This window comes from Astatotilapia calliptera, chromosome 3 (genome assembly GCF_964374335.1).
Source record: "Astatotilapia calliptera chromosome 3, fAstCal68.1, whole genome shotgun sequence".
NCBI lineage: Eukaryota > Metazoa > Chordata > Actinopteri > Cichliformes > Cichlidae > Astatotilapia > Astatotilapia calliptera.
Genome location: NC_137424.1, coordinates 63711272 through 63730460, shown reverse-complemented (window position 1 = coordinate 63730460; position 19189 = coordinate 63711272). Strand labels below are relative to the sequence as shown.

General features: G+C 42.2%; 1 protein-coding gene and 1 long non-coding RNA gene across 2 annotated transcripts; both read left to right on the top strand.

The window, feature by feature from the left end:
• The first annotated feature begins 9102 nt into the window (after positions 1-9102).
• Positions 9103-9541, top strand: LOC145426094 (uncharacterized). Its single transcript, XR_013906857.1, has 2 exons — positions 9103-9350; positions 9436-9541. It is a non-coding gene; the product is annotated as an uncharacterized LOC145426094 (long non-coding RNA).
• A 5023-nt stretch (positions 9542-14564) lies between these two features.
• LOC113014459 (G2/M phase-specific E3 ubiquitin-protein ligase-like) lies at positions 14565-18491 on the top strand. The gene is made up of 5 exons (XM_080299636.1): positions 14565-14784; positions 15905-16086; positions 16481-16650; positions 17259-17466; positions 17978-18491. The coding sequence occupies exons 2-5, from the start codon at positions 15907-15909 to the stop codon at positions 18371-18373; spliced, it is 954 nt and encodes a 317-aa protein (XP_080155762.1). The 5' UTR covers positions 14565-14784; positions 15905-15906; the 3' UTR covers positions 18374-18491.
• The last annotated feature ends 698 nt before the right edge of the window (positions 18492-19189 follow it).

Sequence of the window (19189 nt, the reverse complement as noted above, 5' to 3'; positions counted from 1 at the left end):
TATTTCTGTAGCATGGAGCCATCACAAGAACCAGGCCCATCAAGTTTGCCGATGAGATTGCCGCCTGAACCATCTGCAGCTGCTACTCAGGATAGCCCGGCGGATCAAACACCATTCCCATCCGCAGCACCTGCTCCGTCAGCATCCCTGCAGGAGAGCAGATTGCAACTCACAATTGATGTGTTTGAACAACAAAAAAAGTCCTTTCCCTTCAGGAGGAGTACTACCGCCTTAAAATTGAACACCTAAAAAAGAAACCATTTACAGATTGTGTTCTGTGTCTTGCAATTAACAATTGCAGGTGATGTGCAGTAAAACTGTGGTAGTTCTTAATACCATCACAAGTTCTCAAAAGACATGGGGCTACAGCTTGCCTGAAATGTAAATTTGTGAAGTTTGCCCTGTAAGGCAGTCCACTCTGGGCTAGGTTCCCCTGTGGAATGTAAATATCTTCTTCACCACCATCCTCATCGTTGTCTTCATCCTTATCGCCATCCTCCAGAGGTTCTGCAATCTGTCTAACCTTGCAAATATTGTGTAATATTGCACAGGCTATGATGACTTTGCTGACTTTTTCAGGCCTCAGCTGCACCTCTCCGTGGAGAACATGAAAGCGCCTCTTAAGCTGGCCTATGCCATGCTCCACCACCGCTCTTGTTGTCTTGTGGGCCCTACAATAGAATACAGAGACCTTTAATTATTTGATGGAAATATTGCACTACTTGGATGCTCTAACATATTGCTTGCATTTCATTTCCATGATTTTTGTATTGTTTGGCTTACCTGTTATAGTTTAGTTGGGGCCCTTGGCGTGGCTGGAGGTAAGGTGTAAGGAGCCATGGTTTGCATGGGTAGCCACTGTCCCCTAACAAGTGGCAATTAGCTGGCACATAGCGTCTCTCAAAAAGCTGTCTGATGGCAATCTCTGAGAGCATTGTCGCATCATGTGTGGAGCCTGGCCATTTAGCCACAATGTCCAAAATCTTACAGGCCGCATTGAACACTATTTGCACATTGATGCTGTGGAAATTCCTCCTGTTAACAAAGACTGCCTCGTCCTCTGATGGCACAATTATTCTCACATGTGTTCCATCAATTACACCCACAACATCAGGGAATCCTGCAATGTCCATAAATGCCCTTTTATGTGTGTGTAAAGCAGTGTTGGGACTAACGCGTTATTAAGTAACGCGTTACAGTAACTACGTTATTATTGTGGTAACGAGCACAGTAACTAGTTATTATGCCAATTATTTAACGTTATTTGTTACTGGGATTTAGATAGGCTCGTTATTCGTTACTTCGTGTGGTGGCTCTCGCGGAGCTTCCACAGATTCAATAACATTAGCAAGTGGTGGAGGCCAGCAGGTGGATGAAGGAAAAGGGAGGCAAGAGGAGAGACCCAAAGCGGCCGCTGGTCCGAGAGTGTCAGGTGAGCTGAACTTCAGGTAAGAAGTTATGACCTGCAGTCTATCTGGGTCAGATATAAACCAAGTTTAGGTGGAGTTTATTTTCGTTGTGCTGACTTTTTCGTACTGCGTGCTAGCTAGCATGATGGAGTTTCTATACAGCTGGGTGGTGCTATGTTGCTGATGTTGAACTTTATTTTGTTCATAAGGTTAATTATTAGAGTTGCCAACCGTCACGTAAAAAACGGAATCATCTCGTATTCAGAGAAAATATTACGCATTTTGTATTGAGGTGAAAAGGAACAGAGTTTGTCCCGGACTTCAGCTACAATGAAAAAGACACAAAGCTGGAGTTATTCTGTGTCTTTATGCTGCACAGCTGCCTCTTCTTCTCTCATCCTCTCACCCTCTCTCTCCTGTTTCTACTTCAATCATGAAACTGATTAATGATCAGCTGATCGGCTCTCTTGTTTGTTTATCTCTGACTTTGCGCCAGAAAGAGGAAACCAGCGGATGTCGCGCTAAACAACAGCAGCACTTTTAAGCTTGATCAGCTGTTGTTAGAATTTATTTAATATTAATTTCTAGTATCAGCTGATGTTTGCTGGAGCCACAGCTGTAAACCTGCTGGTCATGAAATCGGTTTGAATATGTGGTGAGAGGGAAACATGAAGATGAAACCAGGAGATGTCCTTACTGAATCATCAGAGCTGTGATGGAGAAACAGGTTTACCTTTTAGGTGACATGAATGAGTTGAAGGGAAGTTATGAACTGTTTCTGAGAGACAAATAACACCAGGATCCTTTTCTAAGCAGCTGACAGCTGGTAACTGTGCAGGGGCGGGTCTAGCAAAGTGTTGCCAGGGGGGCAGGAGGAAATACTTTCTTATTCTCATTTAAAATATCTCACTTTTAAAAAAATAATTATCTGAATCTTACAACAAACGATTGATAGATTGATGCATATATACCATCAGAACAGTGTACATCACTGTCACAACTGTGTTTATTTTCATTCAAAGGCTTTATGATTTTTGCTATAATGGTGGGCCGGTCTCTAGTCAAAATGCCCGGACGATTTTTTTTGTCCCAGTCCAGCCCTGTATGCAGCTCATCTGCAGTCTGGTGTTACCAACATCTTCCTATTCAGAAGGCAGAATTTCCGAGTTCTGAGTACAATCGAAAGTACCACGACTGCAGTTTTTGTGTTGGATGTAAAAAGCGAGGATAGAATGGCTAGAATAGAATCAGGCGTGGGATTTCTCTCGTGGAAATGTGCACATTATTTTTTCCTTTCTATTGGTAGGTGGCACAGTGCACTTGTGGCAAGGAAGCAAGCTAGAAGACTGGCAATCTTGCTGGGTATCCAGTTACGGAAGCAACACATTAACAAGAGAATTCTGAGTAAAACCAAAGTTACTTTCCCTAGTAACTAGTTACTCTGAAAGTAACGAGTAACTTGAAGTAACTGAGTTACTTTTGATAGAAGTAACTAGTAATGTAACTACCGTAATTGTCGGGCTATAAGCCGCTACTTTTTGCACAAGCTTTGAACCCTGCGGCTTTTAGTCAGGTGCGGCTTTTCTATGGATTGTCCATGATTTTTGTGATATCGTAAGACGATTTGTTTTGTTTGTTCCGCTGTTGTACGGCACTACGTTGCCTGGCAGAAGGATCGGGGTTCAAGAGTGGTATGTTGGTCACATGTCCATCCGCCAGGCAACATAGTGCCGTACAAGTAGCGCGAAAAACAAACTTCAAAGTAGCGCTACGCATTCAGCGGGAGTCGTGGATGACCAGCGGCGATAAACTTGCGAAAAGCAAGTTATGCTCAACTCCACCAGTGGATTCTGACAGCATGGAAAAGTGTGAAAACATCCACGATCACCAGCGGATTTCGAAGGGCTGGACTGCTGCATGATGAAGAGGAGGACACTGCCACGGCCCTTCAGAGGGTGTTCGACTCTGACACTGACAACGAGGATTTCTTTGGTTTTGAAAGTGACAACGAAGGAGAGAAGCGGAGAGTGGATGACGAAGCCATCCTGAGCCTGTTCGTATCCAACACTGGAGAAGAGGACTTTGGTGGTTTTAGTGCGCAGGAAGATGGTGGTGAATGACTGACTTTTCTTCTTGTTAAAGCCGTGTCACTGCACCTGAGCCTAAAAGGTAGTCCGAATCTATTTTTCTGGTGTGCTGTAGGTTATTGTTATGTACTACATTTGTTACTCATTTATGAAGCACAGTACATGTTTCGTACTTGTAATTACCGCTACTTGTACATATACCAAAAAAGTTGTGCAAATATGTACCCATAACTTGTTTTTCAAAATATTAATAAAAGGGGTGTGTCTCCAAACAGCCATCTCTTTCCTGACAATTCGCTTTGTGCATATTCTCTTACATATGATAAGTCAACATTGAAACACCTGCGGCCTTTAGTCAGGTGCGGCTAATGTACGTACAAAACAGGATTTTCCCCTGATTTTAGCTTGTGCGGCTAATATTCAGGTGCGCTTTGTAGTCCGGGAAATACGGTAGATATGATTTTTTTTACAACAAACTTACCTGCACAAAAAAGGAGCACCTCAAAATAATAAAAAGGTACTTTACAGGATTTTTTTTCTTCTCCTGTTCTTGTATTGCATAATTGTTGGTATGTTATACTGCATCTATTTAGTCCTGCATTATCCACTCTGTTGCTCTGTTGTGAATTTCCCAACAGACAGCCCAATAAATGCCATCTTATATTATTACTAGAACAAATGTTTTCATTAATGGGTTGGTCTTTATATATCTTGTAAGTCTCAAACTGGCAGTTACTGGAACTGCAGGAACTGCACTGGTGTTCCTCTAAGATGGGGGTAGTTAATGTTTTGCTCTGAATGTAGCTGTGAAACCTTGTAGGCAGTCCAGCCCTGCTGGTTTTTATTGGTTACATGAAGGTACGTCACAGTGCAATGTTCAACACAGCTGAATTTTGGCTGCAGAAAGTGCGAGTACTCTGCGCTGTGCTTTGGTCGATGCAGCGGGAAACCGTTAATGTGCGGTGTAAATAACAGACACGAATGGGTTCAGAGCGCAATGCTGCGTGTGCAATGTCCAATGTGAAAGGGCCTTAATGTGGATGGGTTACTATAGAAAAGGTCCAGTCTTTGTTTAGTCATTATCATGTAATTAATACTACCTGTGTATTAGTGTTTTGCAGCAATGTGTGGAGCTCTATGGAGCTCTCTAATCTATCTTACTATGATGCACAAAATTCTTGGAAATGGATCTTACACTACCCAAGTTCAGCAGTCAAAATTAGTGCAAACGTATATCTTGGGTCCTGATGCTGCTATCTTGATAACATATTATAATGTTATCATATTGCAGAGTTACACTAGATTACTTTAATTTCATGAATATAACTTTTATCCCCTAGACTGTAAAGATGGCCAGTATATTGTGCTGTCTAGTGTGGGAGACAACACCAGTCTCTGATTCTTTTGTCTTGGTAAAGATCACGCAGTGTCATGAACCGAAGTTCCGAGCGCAGGCAGGACCCAGTAGCAGAACACACACACTAGGGTAGGAGCGAATAAAGAAAGTAATTTTTATTGCAACTAAAGGTGTCCCGTGAGGGTAGTCTGAAAAACAACGTATGGAACCAGAAGAAACCGAGGGACCGCGCAGGGAACGCCGAGAGCGGGGCCGTGAGAGGCTGTAAAACAAAAAGAGAGACAGATTACTGGGGTGCGGAAAAAAGGCAGCATACGAGGGAAGGTGGAGTGTGCGTCTCACGGTGATAGCCGGGCCGAGTGAACCAGAGGGGGGTGGAGCTCCAAAAGGGGTCGAGACGGCGAAGCTGATGGTGAACCAAATCTCAGGCGGACAGGTGGACAGGCAGGTGGCTCGAAAACAAAACACGCCGAGTTGAGATCTGGGTACACAGGGAAAAAACAGTGTTAGGTCCGATGGAGAGTTTGTCATAAGAGTTCTTTTCCCGCAGGCGTACGTTACCGCTGAGAGGCGACTACGGACTGGCGTGGAGCAGCAGGTAGGGCAGGATTAAATAGTCCACCTGGTGATCGCCTGGGATGGGATGCAGGTGTGGGGTTAGCAGCCACGCTCGTGGGCGTGGACATCCCAGCAGCACCCCGGACGCCGGGCCGCGGACCATGACACGCAGAGATGTTTCCAAGGTTTACACAATCGTTTTATTACCAATTTTCATTACAGATAAATCTGGAGATCAGCATATTGCATCCTATGCTAAAGGCTGATCCGAGGAGCATTCTTCACACACACCTTTATAGAGTACAAGCCTGGGCTTGCCCTCCCCTGAGCTTTGGGACCCCTGGACATCCCCTGGGCATCGGGGGCTTGGGTCCTGGTTGGTGTTTTGCCGGGGTTGTGGGCGGGTGGGTGCATGGGGGCCCAGCCCTGGCGCAGGGTGCCGCCGGTGCGTCGAGCCATAGTTTGGTCATAGTTTGGTCCCGCCTTCACTGTTGTGATTGGTGTGGGGGTAGGGACAGGCTTAGGGCGTCGGGGGGTTCCCCGGAGGCATCTTCCTTGGGGGGCTCAACCCGGGGTAGCGGTCATGACCGGTTAGGGGCTCTGTTGGCTCTCAGGTGACTGTTTCCTCGCGGCTGCGTGCAGCGGGGCTAGGGGAGGGTCTGTACTGACGGACGTGGGTTACTGACCTGGTAGCCTGGCTGCCCCTGGGTGGGTTCGGGATGGGCGTGAGGTTCTGGGGGCGCTCCGTCTCTGGGCTGGGACCCGGACCGGGCCTCGGGGGCTTGGGTCCTTGGGTCCTGGTTGGTGTGTTGCCGGGGTTGTGGGCGGGTGGGTGCATGGGGGCCCAGCCCTGGAGCAGGGTGCCGCTGGTGCGTCGAGCCACCTGGGGGAATCTTCAACTGGTGGGGGAGATTGTCACATCTTGCAGGAGCTTTCCTCTCCTCAGGAGCTCCCTCTGCAGGAGGGGAAGATACAGGAGAGGTGGAGGAAGATCTCAGCCTGGGTGTTTATTGTCTTATGTAGTCTGGAAGATGAGTGGATGGTGGGGTGGGTGCAGTTTTCTCTGTGGTGGGGTTGGGTGGACTGTCCCGGGCTCTGTGGGGCCGGGCGGCGCTGCTGCACTGGGCCCGGTCTGGATGGGCCTGGGCCCCCTTTCCCTGGCGGGTCGCGGAGTATGGAGGTGCCTACTGGGGTCAGCGGGGGAGCTGGCCCCAGGGAGGGGTCACTTGCCCCTCCCTTCCTTCCCTCCCCATCTCCAGCTGCCTCCCTCTTCCCGCTCCACCACAACCACCCACACATGCAGGGCCTTGGAGTAGGGGTATGTCACCAGGGTGCAGAGGAGGCTATCCCCCCCTCTGTCCCCTTCTGGCTGCCTCTGCCTCAATTTTATCCCACAACTTAGACATTCACATTACTCACACTCTCATTACACATACATATAGGATCTTGGGGGTGGGCACGATACACGGAGTCCAAAGTACCATCAGGGTGTACACCCCACCCCTGGCATCGTTGCCCACCTCTCAATTTTAAATACACGTAGACATTGAGGGCTAGCAGGAGGGACCATGCGCTTACCTGCTGCTCTCTGGCAGGTAGCTCCAAGCCCTCCTGGGTTTTAAATGCACCTTAGAACACACATGCATCAACATTACAATGAGCGGGTGGAGGGAGGTTTGGAGTCTTCTCTCACCCCCATTCTCTGCGACCTGCTGGAGCAGGGGGGCTAGGACTAGGAGGAGGAGTTGGCCGTCCGACTGCGGTCTGGAGTGTGGAGCCTTCCTGCTGCTGCGGAGTCGGGGCGGTCTGCCTCCCCCCACCGCAGGGAAAAGAGAAACACCACCTGGGTCTGGGTGCAGTTCCCACCTCCAGGGGCGGGGGCACCTAGACCCGGTTTGTAGAGTACGCTTGGGGAGTGTGATCGTGTGTACAGCGTCTCTTTATGTTTCTCTCCACGTTGGTTGAGTGTGGAGTAAGTGCATATGAGAGCATGAGGGTGGGAATGGATGTTTGTATCTGTGTGTGCCTGTATGTCTGTGTATATATGTCAGGTTGGGTGTCAGGCGCCACCTCTCTGGGGACATCTCAGGCCCTCCAAGGTTTGGAGGCCTATCTCCCCCTACCACCACTTCCCCTGCCAGTGGCGGACCCCCTCAGACATCGGTGCATTGGTGGTTCTTTGTGTCCGGGGATGGACGTCCAGGTACACACCGGCTCACTCCTTGGCGGCCGCTTATCGGGGCCTGGAGCCTGGGGCTCGCTCGGGCCACTTCGGAGGTGGGGTGCCCCCGGCCTCTCGGCCTGGGGCTCGGTCACTCAGGCGCAGCTGGCTGCCGGCGGAGCTCACGGGCGCGTCACTGCAACTCCCCCTGGCTTCTGCTCCGTGGCTGCTGAGTGAGCCCTCATCTGGGACTCTCCTCAGCTCTTTCCGGGACAGTGGCGCAGCTGCCCCTCTGTTGGTCTTCCTTGGTCTCTTGTGTTCTGGGGGCCTCTGGATGTCTGGAGTTTTGATCTCCTCCACACCTACTTCACGCCCTGGAGGACGGGGCTGTGGCCCCCCCACACCTTCTAGCAGATTATTACATGAAGGAACCTTTTAAAAAACAAAAAACAAGCGCGTCCATGCTCACAGGTGTACACACGGGTGATCACACCCACAAACTACACCCTTTTTGGCTCCTACCTCAAAGCACACTGTGTTCTGTTGATCTTATGTGCTGCACAATAATGTTTAACATTTAGTATTTACTGTCATATTCCCATATATCATTGTGATGTTGTTTATTCTATTACTCTTGTTCTTGTTCTTCTGCTTGCTTTCTTTTTTCTTTCTCAGCAGTTGATCCAGGTGATCGATATATGCATTTTTTTTCTCTGCCCGTTCTGTTGGTTTTTGTCTTTTGCCCTTCTCCCCCGTCCCTCTTCTCAGCTGTTTCTCCTTCCCTCTTTCTTTCTCCCCTTCTTTCCCCCAGTCAAGTCTGTCCCGTATTCAGCAAGTGAAAATAAAATAAACAATAAAAGGTGAATCAAATGGACCATTACGGCAAGGCTGGGATGGTCAATTTGGTAAAGTAAATCCGTTGGGAATCTTTCTTTGCCTTTAGACAATAATTCTGATGGCAAAAGAGCCAAAAAAAAAAAGAGTGACCTTTGTCCTTAAGATGCAGATGGACAGCTGAGTCTTGTCCTGTGGAGGTGGCTCTTCTGTGTTGTGCCATGCGCTTGTGAAGTGGCTGTTTGGTCTCTCCAATGTAGAGGTCTGGGCATTCCTCGCTACACTGCACAGCATACACCACATTGTTAAGTTTGTGTTTTGGCGTTTTGTCTATGGGATGAACCAGTTTTTTTCTGAGTGTGTTGCTGGGTCTGAAGTAAACTGGCATGTTGTGCTTGGAGAAAATGCTCCTGAGTTTCTCGGATATACCGGCTACATAGGGGATGACAATGTTGTTGTGTCTGTCTTTCTTATCCTGCCTAGCTGGTGTCTGATCTTCTTTTCTGTGCATCTTTGTTGACTTGGTGAAAGCCCAATTAGGATAACCGTATGTTTTAAGTAGTGATGTGACGTTCTGTATCGAGGCTTCAAAGCTTGTGTCGAGTAATGGAGGGGGCGTTTCCGCGATGCGCGTATCGAGGCTTGCTTCATTTATGGGAGGAGCTGAAAATGATGACGTCCGAAGCCTCGCTGCCCGGCTGTACCACGTGACTGGTTCATGAAGCGGTTCGAACTTTGCCGCGAGCTATGACAGCGATATAAACCCCTCAGACTTCAATCAAAATGTGGGTGTTTGATGTAGAGTTGCGGTTAGTGAGAGTTTGGAGACAGTTTGGAGGTTTATGAGAGTGAGGAGAGAAAGTCAGGAGAGAATGGAGCCAGCTAAGAAGAGGAGGATGTCCTCCCCTGTGTGGGAACATTTTGATCTTATTCCTCCCAACAAGGTATGTAAATTTCTACAGAAGATGTATTTTCATAATACTGATGGTGCAATACAATTTATGTTAAGCGGCTTTACTTTTGTACAAGGTGAAGTGTTTGCTATGTGCCAGGGAGCTGGGATATAACAACAACACCTCATCCATGCTTAGGCACTACAGAGCTTTGCATGAGAATAAGGGGAACACCGATTGTGGAGCAAGACCAGGTGAGCCATCAAATGTCATGATAATATAGCATGCAGTAATGTTACTAAATGATATAACAATATTATACAGCTGTAATAAGTTACGTGTGTGATATTTATATTTGTGCTTTGTCTTTATTGTCTTTCCTCAGCAGAACAATCTCAAATAGATGAAGACCTGGTTAGCATGGTGATTGAGGACTCCCAGCCATTTAGCATTGTGGAGGACAAAGGATTCAAAAGATTTGTTAAATCATTAAATCCTAGCTATGTTCTCCCCACTAAAGGTTATAAAAGCAGTGAAAATTTAGTTTTTACAGAATAAAATGTGAACAGGCAGCACTGACGCCTCAGTGTGTAGCTGTCCATACCTCAACGTTACAAAAGCACAACCACTGTCCACACCCAACCACACCTCACCTCACAGTAAATGATCATTTCCATTTTAAGCATTTCCAAATAATCATTTTCCATACTGCCAGTATAAATATACACAGTGTACTGCATCACTACAATATACATGTTTTACACACTCCTTTTGTTGTTGACATTTACAGGCTGTGTGCAAAATGCCACACTCTTCAAATTCATGCCAACTAATATTTTTACGTCCAGTAGGTGTCCTACTAGAGCAAATGAAGCTTCAAGAAGCTTTGCACTGGGGTGAACCAATTGGATGAAAAGCTTCAGTGCTTCATGAAGCTTCATCTGCCCATCACTAGTTTTAAGAGTGTCCTTTACATGTGTGTGTTCCTTCTTGTCACGATGAGTTGTGTGGCTGTTAGTGGCTGGACCCAAGTGCAGGACTCGGAAACAAAACATTAACTTACACGGCAGCTTTATTTGCTGGTAAGACAAACTTGGCAATACATAAACAACAACTTAAACTAACTAGACTGGAGATGCATAGCGTGGCATGACATTAACCTGAAGTTAGACGACGAAGAATACGCACACAACAAAAGTGGAGGACGCAACAACTAGCAGGGAAAAAACACAGGGCTTAAATACATACTGAGGTGATTAGGGAATGTGAAACAGGAGGAGAGCACAGCTTGGACTCATCAGACATGACAAGACAAGGGGAGGCAAAACTCAACACATTGACATAGTACACAGACTTTCAAAGTAAAACAGGAAACGGTTGACAGAGAACAAGAGACACACTGGCAGAAATGACTGTATACTAACAGAAGTAACACAGAACCACAACCTAAGAACTAGAACACAAGACATGCCAAGGAACTAGGGAGCTAGGAATACTAGTGACAGAAATCAAAACACATCATGAAATCAAGGATAACTAATACAAACCGAAAAACACTGAGTCCACAGACTCAGGACCATTCCTTCATTCTTCAGTGACAATGATTTGCAGAGCACTACCGTAGTTATTGGGCTCCATATACAATGTACTGTTCATTAACCGTTTTCAGTGTTTTAGAGTATGAAATATTTTTAAGGTTTGATCAAGGCCTCATTGTGGTGTACAGCGCATTTCCAACCAGGTTATCCCTGTTATTCACCTTATTTTATGTAGTTTAAATTAGGCGTGGGTTTTTATAATCGACTTATTGATTAAAATCGATTCTGGCTTGGATAACGTGAAATTGATTCATTAAAATCCTGAATCGATTTTTTAATATAAATTTATTTTTCCCAAAATGCCAGAATCTCAGGTGAAACCTCACAAAATTTCAACAACCACCAAACAGCTAAAACAGTAAATGAGAGCAGGTCCACGGATTCTGCACAAATATGTAAACACACAGCGCGGACCCACCGACGGATCAGAATCAGTGAGATGTCGCCTTTCTCACCCGACGGCACGGACACGGTTGGGGCTGAAAGCCGACAGCTCGCTCATTCTGATCTGTCGGCGGGTCCGCGCTTTGCGTTTATGCCCTTTTTGCGCTGATTCTAAAGCGGTTAGTTTTATCTCTCTCCAAACAATACTGACCGAACCAGCAGCAAAAGAAGATCCAAACTACGCTTCACATAAACATCGTCATGAATTCACTCTGACTTTTGCTGTTTTGCTTCCACCACGATAAAATCACACTTCATGCACAGCTCTCTCTCTGTACTTCAAGAACAGTTTCCCGTCTAAAAATCTGTTTCCTTACGCACAAGTCTACCGTTGTACAGCGCTCTCAGCTGTTTGTTTCCTTTTACATTCTTCTGAAAAGAAAACCTAATTTCTGCCATTCAATACTGAACAAATTTAAACTTTTTAAAATTATACAAAATGCAAAATGCTCAGCTGTGTCTCTAATAAAACCGCTGAAACTTCAGAGGTAACGTTCATGTGTTGATTAATGGTTTTCTTTCATTTTTGATGTACTGCAGAATATTTTTATAAAATCTCAGGCCAGGAAAATCACCTTCATGTTTTTCTGTGTTTTATCTTCAGCTACTTTGACACAAAGGCATCTGCTGTGATGCTTACACATTTGATAAAGTCTTGCGTGTGTCAGCATCCTTTTTATAGATACAAAAATATGTAAATGTACTGATTCAACATTATGCACTCCACACTGTATATAAATGCCACTTGTTTTGCACATATTCAACTCTGTATATTTTATATATTTTATTATTATTATTATTATTATTATTATTATTATTATTATTATTATTATTTATTTTATTTTTTTTTTACTATTTAATTTGTAAAAATGTGTATACACACACACACACACACACACACACACACACACACACACACACACACACACACACGTAGGAAAATATTTAGTATACACATCCAGAAATGCATACACTATTATATATTGTACATATATTTATTAGTTTCAGGTTGGCCATTCTTGTATTTTGCTCGTTTGTGTTGTTGTGTTTGCACATCTCTGTTGCTTGTGGGGCTCGCACACAAGAATTTCACTCGCATGTGCTGTGCCAGTGTGCCTGCACATGTGATGTGACAATAAAAAGTGATTTGATTTGATTTGATCTGAATTATAATATTTCTGACTGTCAAAATTTCCCAGATTCAAATCGAATTGAATCGATTCGGGACCTTGTGAATCGGAATCGAATTGATTCTAGAAATCAGTGATGATACCCAGCCCTAGTTTAAATGTTTTACTGTTTTAATCTGACCTTTGACCTAAAAACCATATGTAACCATAACGATATTTATTTAACCTTTAAAACCTTGTACAATCTTGAAACAAAACTTCTTTGAAACATAATACCTTAAAAACCTGTAAAAACCTCAAAACACAGAGCGCCAATAGATTTATGAGTGCATTGCGTTGTGTATATCAAATAATAAAAACAGCTTTAGAAATCCTAACAGCAGGCAGACTCCACATTAAAAGGGAAAAGTTCTTTGCAGCAGAGCTCTGCCAAAAATGTGGGCATGTTCAGTCATTGTACTGTCTACATTTCATGCACAGTAAAACAAACAGGAAACTGCAAACAGGAACGATTTCCATGTCATCGCAAAGTAAAAAAGACAACTATTTAATATTTACACCAACACTTTTTAATTCTTTCTTCATTTATATCAAACATCTGTTTTCCACTGCAGTTTAACAGTTTTCAGAGTAGAGCTGTTTAAATGCTCAACACTTACGAGGTAAGTGAATATGGAGTGCCAGGACTGCCATAATGCATTAATTAAATACACCATTAAATAATTAATTAAATGTGGCAATAATCAATTAAAATTGGAATTAATTAATTAAATAAATAGTTATGACACATGTAATTAATTAATTATTGACACATTTAATTAATTATTTATGTATTTCACATTTTAATTAATTATTGACACATTTAATTAATTATTTATGTATTTCACATTTTAATTAATTATTGACACATTTAATTAATTATTGACACATTTAATTAATTATTTAATGATATATTTATTTATTTCATTTTGGCAGTCCTGGCGCCTGGCTCTCATCATGAAATAATTTTATCTGTCAGCCTCACCCATCAAACTCAGGGGGCGGGGTTAACGCTGATCGAGTCAAAACCATTGCTTTGGCCTGGTGGCCATTGTTTCTAGCACACAACAACCGGCATGTGGAAGCTAACAGAACTGGAAGAAGACAAAGATGAAGGAGTGAGCAGGACGACCCTCGCTGCTGTCAAACACACTATTCAAGTCAGTTGTGGTGTGGTTGGCACTGGTGGCTGTTCTGTGCAGTTTACACTGAAGTCACTGTTTGTCCCAGTGGACGTGAACGTCATGAAGCCTGGCTGGTTGGAAGAGCTCTGGCTGTTGATGCAGGTCTGGTACTGGGACACTCTGGAAAATTCAGCAAGGAGCAACCTCTCCCAGAACTGACAGTTCCCACCTGAATCCAGTGACCATTCTGTTTGCTCGCCATTGGACCTCTTGAAGTCTCCCTTTGAGATCAGTTTTCAGTGATTCTCCCCACTCCATAGTCACAGTTACACTGCCTTTTCCCACAACAAGAACCTCCACCTCCATCAGGTTTTGTGGAGGGGGAAGGTGAACTGAAGAGGTAATATATACCTCTTGGCTCAGGGGGTTGGGAAGCGCATCTGTAACCGGAAGGTCGCCGGTTCGATCCCCGGGCTCTCTGTCCTGGTCGTTGTGTCCTTGGGCAAGACACTTTACCCTACAGCCTACTGGTGTTGGCCAGAGGGGCCGATGGCGCGATATGGCAGCCTCGCTTCTGTCAGTCTGCCCCAGGGCAGCTGTGGCTAAAACTGTAGCTTGCCTCCACCAGTGTGTGATTGTGAGAGTGAATGAATAGTGGTATTGTAAAGCGCTTTGGGTGCCTTGAAAAGTGCTATATAAATCCAATCCATTATTATTATTGTTATTATATACATATATACAGTGGGGCAAAAAAGTATTTAGTCAGCCACCGATTGTGCAAGTTCCCCCACTTAAAATGATGACAGAGGTCAGTAATTTGCACCAGAGGTACACTTCAACTGTGAGAGACAGAATGTGAAAAAAAAATCCATGAATTCACATGGTAGGATTTGTAAAGAATTTATTCGTAAATTAGGGTGACAATAATAAATAAATGGATGGAGCATCCAGAGCCATGGGCAGATCCAATTTTTCACCAGAGAAAAAATAGATGTGACGTTTACTGATGACTATGGAATATCTGAGGGTGCTGTTGACAATGGAGGACCTACTCGGGAGTTCTTCCGACTTTGCCTCTGTGAAGTCAAGGACAAACTTGGCATCTTTGAAGGTCCACCCAATGCTAAAGTTCTTACGTGCAATTCTAAAGGTACTTGTGATTTAATTAATTGTTGCCATTTGATTTATTTTACATCAATACATTATACATCAATTGGTTTGTGATTACATGTACGAGTTTAGTATCTCATACAGTTAACTAAACACATTTTTTGGCAATGACAGAATTTTTGTACCACCACAGAGGATTTTAAAAAATTAAACCTAGATTGACTGAAGGGAAGATTGTCTGCTTTAGTTGAAAGATTTGAAACAGTACTACATATTTAGAAAATCTGACCATTTTTATACATGCTCTCTCATTTCTCAAAAGTATTACTCAAATGACTGGTGTAATTCAACAATCAAGAGATACACTTATGAATGGAAACACAGATGTTTTACAACAAGGTGCAATAGTAAATAACTGGAAGGACTTTGCCAGAAAACATCTAAAAGAACTATGCTATACTACTATGAAGATATGGACAGATGACACCAAGATTAACCAAAATGATGGAAGGAGAAAAGCATAGTAAAGAAAAGAATAGCTTAAGTCACACATAGTGGAAGCAGTGTTATGACACGGGCATGAGTAGCTGCCATAGAACCAAGCCACTACTGTTGTCAATGATATCACTGGTGATTTGTGAAGTGTAAAGGGCAATCTGTTCAGATTCAGCCAAATGCAAATGGTAAATTGATTGGACAGTGTAAATTGATAATAACCCAAAGCATAACAAGCCAGCTCAGTTACCTGATCTGACTGTAAGGCTGTAAAGAATTGTAAAGAATTTTAATCCTTGTATTAAAAATAATACATAAAATGGTGTTAGCTTTCAATCACTTGTCTAAAGCAACCATCTTTAAAGATGGTGGATAATGTATAAAATTGACTGTAATTCCTAATCAGCTGGTGCCATTTTTTAATAAAATACCTCGAAGGAATTGCACTTTAGTATCATCTTGATTGTTTGGTATTAAAATCCAAGGTGGTGGTGCACAGCAAAATTAAGATGATTTTGTCATTATCCAAACTATTATGGGTGCAACTGTATGGGCAATATTTTTTTCAGAAATAACATTTTGTAACTTGTAATATTAAAAATGCCACAGTAACAAAAATAATGATGCAAGCTTTTGAGATGATGTTTTATTTTATTTGTTAACAGCAATGAAAGATAATGGATACTACTATGCTGGCCAGATCATGGCAATGTCAATTGCCCACGGGGGACAGAGTCCATGTTTCTTGTCTGAACTCTTGTATGAGTGTCTTCAAAAGGGTCCAGACAATGTAAAAGTCAGCACTGATCATATTACTGATGAGGAAACAAGGTCACAAGTGCAGTCGGTGAGCATATTTTCCTTTGGTTCTTTGAATTTCATTGTAGGTCTTTTTTTGCTTGTCCAACATTTTTACTAACACTTTCCTAATTTTTCTTGCACCTTTCTAGTAAAAGATCGAACATTTTAATGGCTACAAGAAGGAAGAACTAAAAATGTGTGTGGCAGGTTATGGTTCTGTTGGTTACTGCCCAAGAAACTCCAAGTTTCAGTTTTCAGAATTTAATGATTGGACTTGTTTTCCAGCTTAGTAACTTACCTCAGCCTCCTGATCGGTTATGGGGTTTCATAGGGTTAATGTACTAATTAAACACTGAAGCTATTAGTTTTGTATGTTCTACTAAATAGTAGAGTCAAATAATTCATTTTACAATTTCCTCATATTGTCATATTGTTTTTAGATCATACAGGCCGAGAATGATCTACAGCTGCAAGATGCAGTTGCACAGGCAGCCAGCTTGATCAGTCTTGCTGGTCACAATGTTTGCATAACACTTCAAAACAAACAAGAAACTGCTTTGGATCTGGCTCACTGGTATGTCCTTCAACGGACCCGTGCACCTTTTGAAAGGTATGTCTAAACACATACTGTAATGGTAAAAAATTAAGCCTGTCAAACTAAAGTCACTGTGTTGTGAAACAATGGTATTACCCTATTTGGGTGGTACAGGTCTGTAGCGCTCCATTCTAGTACAGTTCATAACAAAACAGATATCTTTCATTCATGAAATTAAAATTCACATAAAATGTTGACTCTGTGCCGATGTAGGCATGTGTTTAAATATGTAAATAAAAATAGATTCAAATTGAGTAGCATTTGGGTTGACTGTAGACTGACAGAAAAATTATGCCAATGGAACAAGAGACCAGATGTATTTGAAAGCAATTTGTCACTTTTACTCCAATTCATGACAGGTCCCTGTGTATCATATTTCAGCTCAGTTGTTCCATGTATAGGCATTCTTTATCTGTATCTAAGACAGTCTGGCCCTGTAAGGGGAAAAATGTTCTTCACCTCTGATACAGCAGTCCACAGGAAAGTAAAATGCAATTAGTTCAGAAATGTCTCTTGATAAAACCTCAAAACCTCTTGTTGTGATACAGGTTCCAAATCCCATCAAATACAAATATAATAATAGTAATATAAAATACAATTTGATTTTGTTTTATTTTGGCTAGGTTCAGAGATGGCTTGAGGTCTCTAGGTGTCCTAGATGCTCTACAGACATACCCTCTTCAGATGAAGTGTCTTTTCGTGAAAGCTGGAATGGCTCAACTGATATGGAGAATCTATTCCAGATCATTCACTCCGAACGAGGGAGTAATGCATTTCAAGATGAGTGCCGGACCCTGGCTTTCTGGCAAGACTATCTTCAGGAGGCAGAATGTGAGTTTACTACTTGGCACATTGTTTGACCATAAATCAAAATTCTCACTTTTGTGCAGCAGCATCATGAAATTAGAGACATAGATGCCATAACAAAAAAGGTAGATAGATAGTACTGATGCAAGTGCTGGGTTTACAAAGAACATTGTATCCAAATGTGATTTCAGTTTGACTTCAGTGTATTAACAGGATAAATAAATAACAGGATAAATAGGAGGATAACTAAATAAATAAGTTATTACCAATTCTGTGTACTGAGTACAAATAATAGGCTATTGCTGCATCCACGTACATTTAATATGTTGTGGTCTCCACTAACTTCTTTTTTTGACATTGTGGTTTCACTGTATAGCCCAAATAAGCTTCATGTGTGTCTTTCAAATTACAGCTTACTTTTAAAAAAAATATACATGTTTCACTTTTGATTTAATCTTTTGGTAATTTAATGTATCTGTATATCAGTAGTCTTAGTCAGAATCTCATTACCATTTTTTATTTTTCTATCTTATAGTTGAAAATGATGTCTCTTTGGAAGATATTCTTGTTTTCTGCACTGGATGTGACAGCATACCAGCCCTGGGTTTTTCTCCAAAGCCAAGCCTTGAGTTCGTCACTAACTGCAGATTCCCAGTGGCCAATACTTGTGAAAATATCCTTCGTATACCAGTTCATGCATATTTCTTGTTTTTTGTTAATGTTGTTAACCCCGCATCAGAGTACACCCTGGACAGCAGTAGGACTGTATAGCCTAAATAAGCTTCATGTGTGTCTTTCAAATTACAGCTTAAATACCAGTTCATGCAGTGCACACTACTTTCAAATCAGACATGGATTTGATAAGCCGAAGAGAATGGATGGAATAATTTTGTTTCAGTTTATACATGTGAGGCATTTTTTTGTTTTTTGATTGTAGTTAATTTGTTTTCCAGCTTATATGGCATGTTTTGTCACTGGTATGACCCATAGTAACATTACATTATTTAGCACCCCTGCAGTGAGCAAAATAATATGCCACAATCTCATTGTTATATAGAATAAAGTTTTCTCAAATGCTTCCTATGTTCAACTATTCCACATAATGTGAATTTTCAAATGAGATGAGTTAAGCTTTATTTAAGTGTCCCATTTGAACATTTATGCTTTACACAGAACTTTGTATTAATATCATTTAACTTTTAGCTTAACTCACAGGTTTAAAAAATGTTTTTGTTAGGTTTTGGTAAAATTTTGAAAAGTATTACAGTAACCCTACATACTAAAAGGTAGAAAGACAGTATCTCCAACACTGGCAGCAAAGTTGTCTATAAATGTGACAGACATTGGTTTGGTCAAACCTGGTTATGTTACAGGTTGAAATATGAACATTATATCACACTATATGACATTACAATCTTATCAAATTATTATATGTTATCAAAGTATTATAAACAACAACAACAACAATAATAATAATAATAATAATAATAATAATAATAATAATAATAATAATAATAATAATAATAATAATAATAATAATGATAATAAACATAACCTGGTTTGCAGGGAGTGTTTTAAGGATTTTGTTTGCACATTTTACTATACTACTTGATAACACAGACCCATTGTAGATTGTTTGGGTTTTTTTTCCTCTTTCATTTTGTCTTTTTAAGACCAGCCCTATTACTGCAGAATATTATTTCCTTCCTATGGGTACTGGAAATACACAAATAAAGTGTTCTGTGTT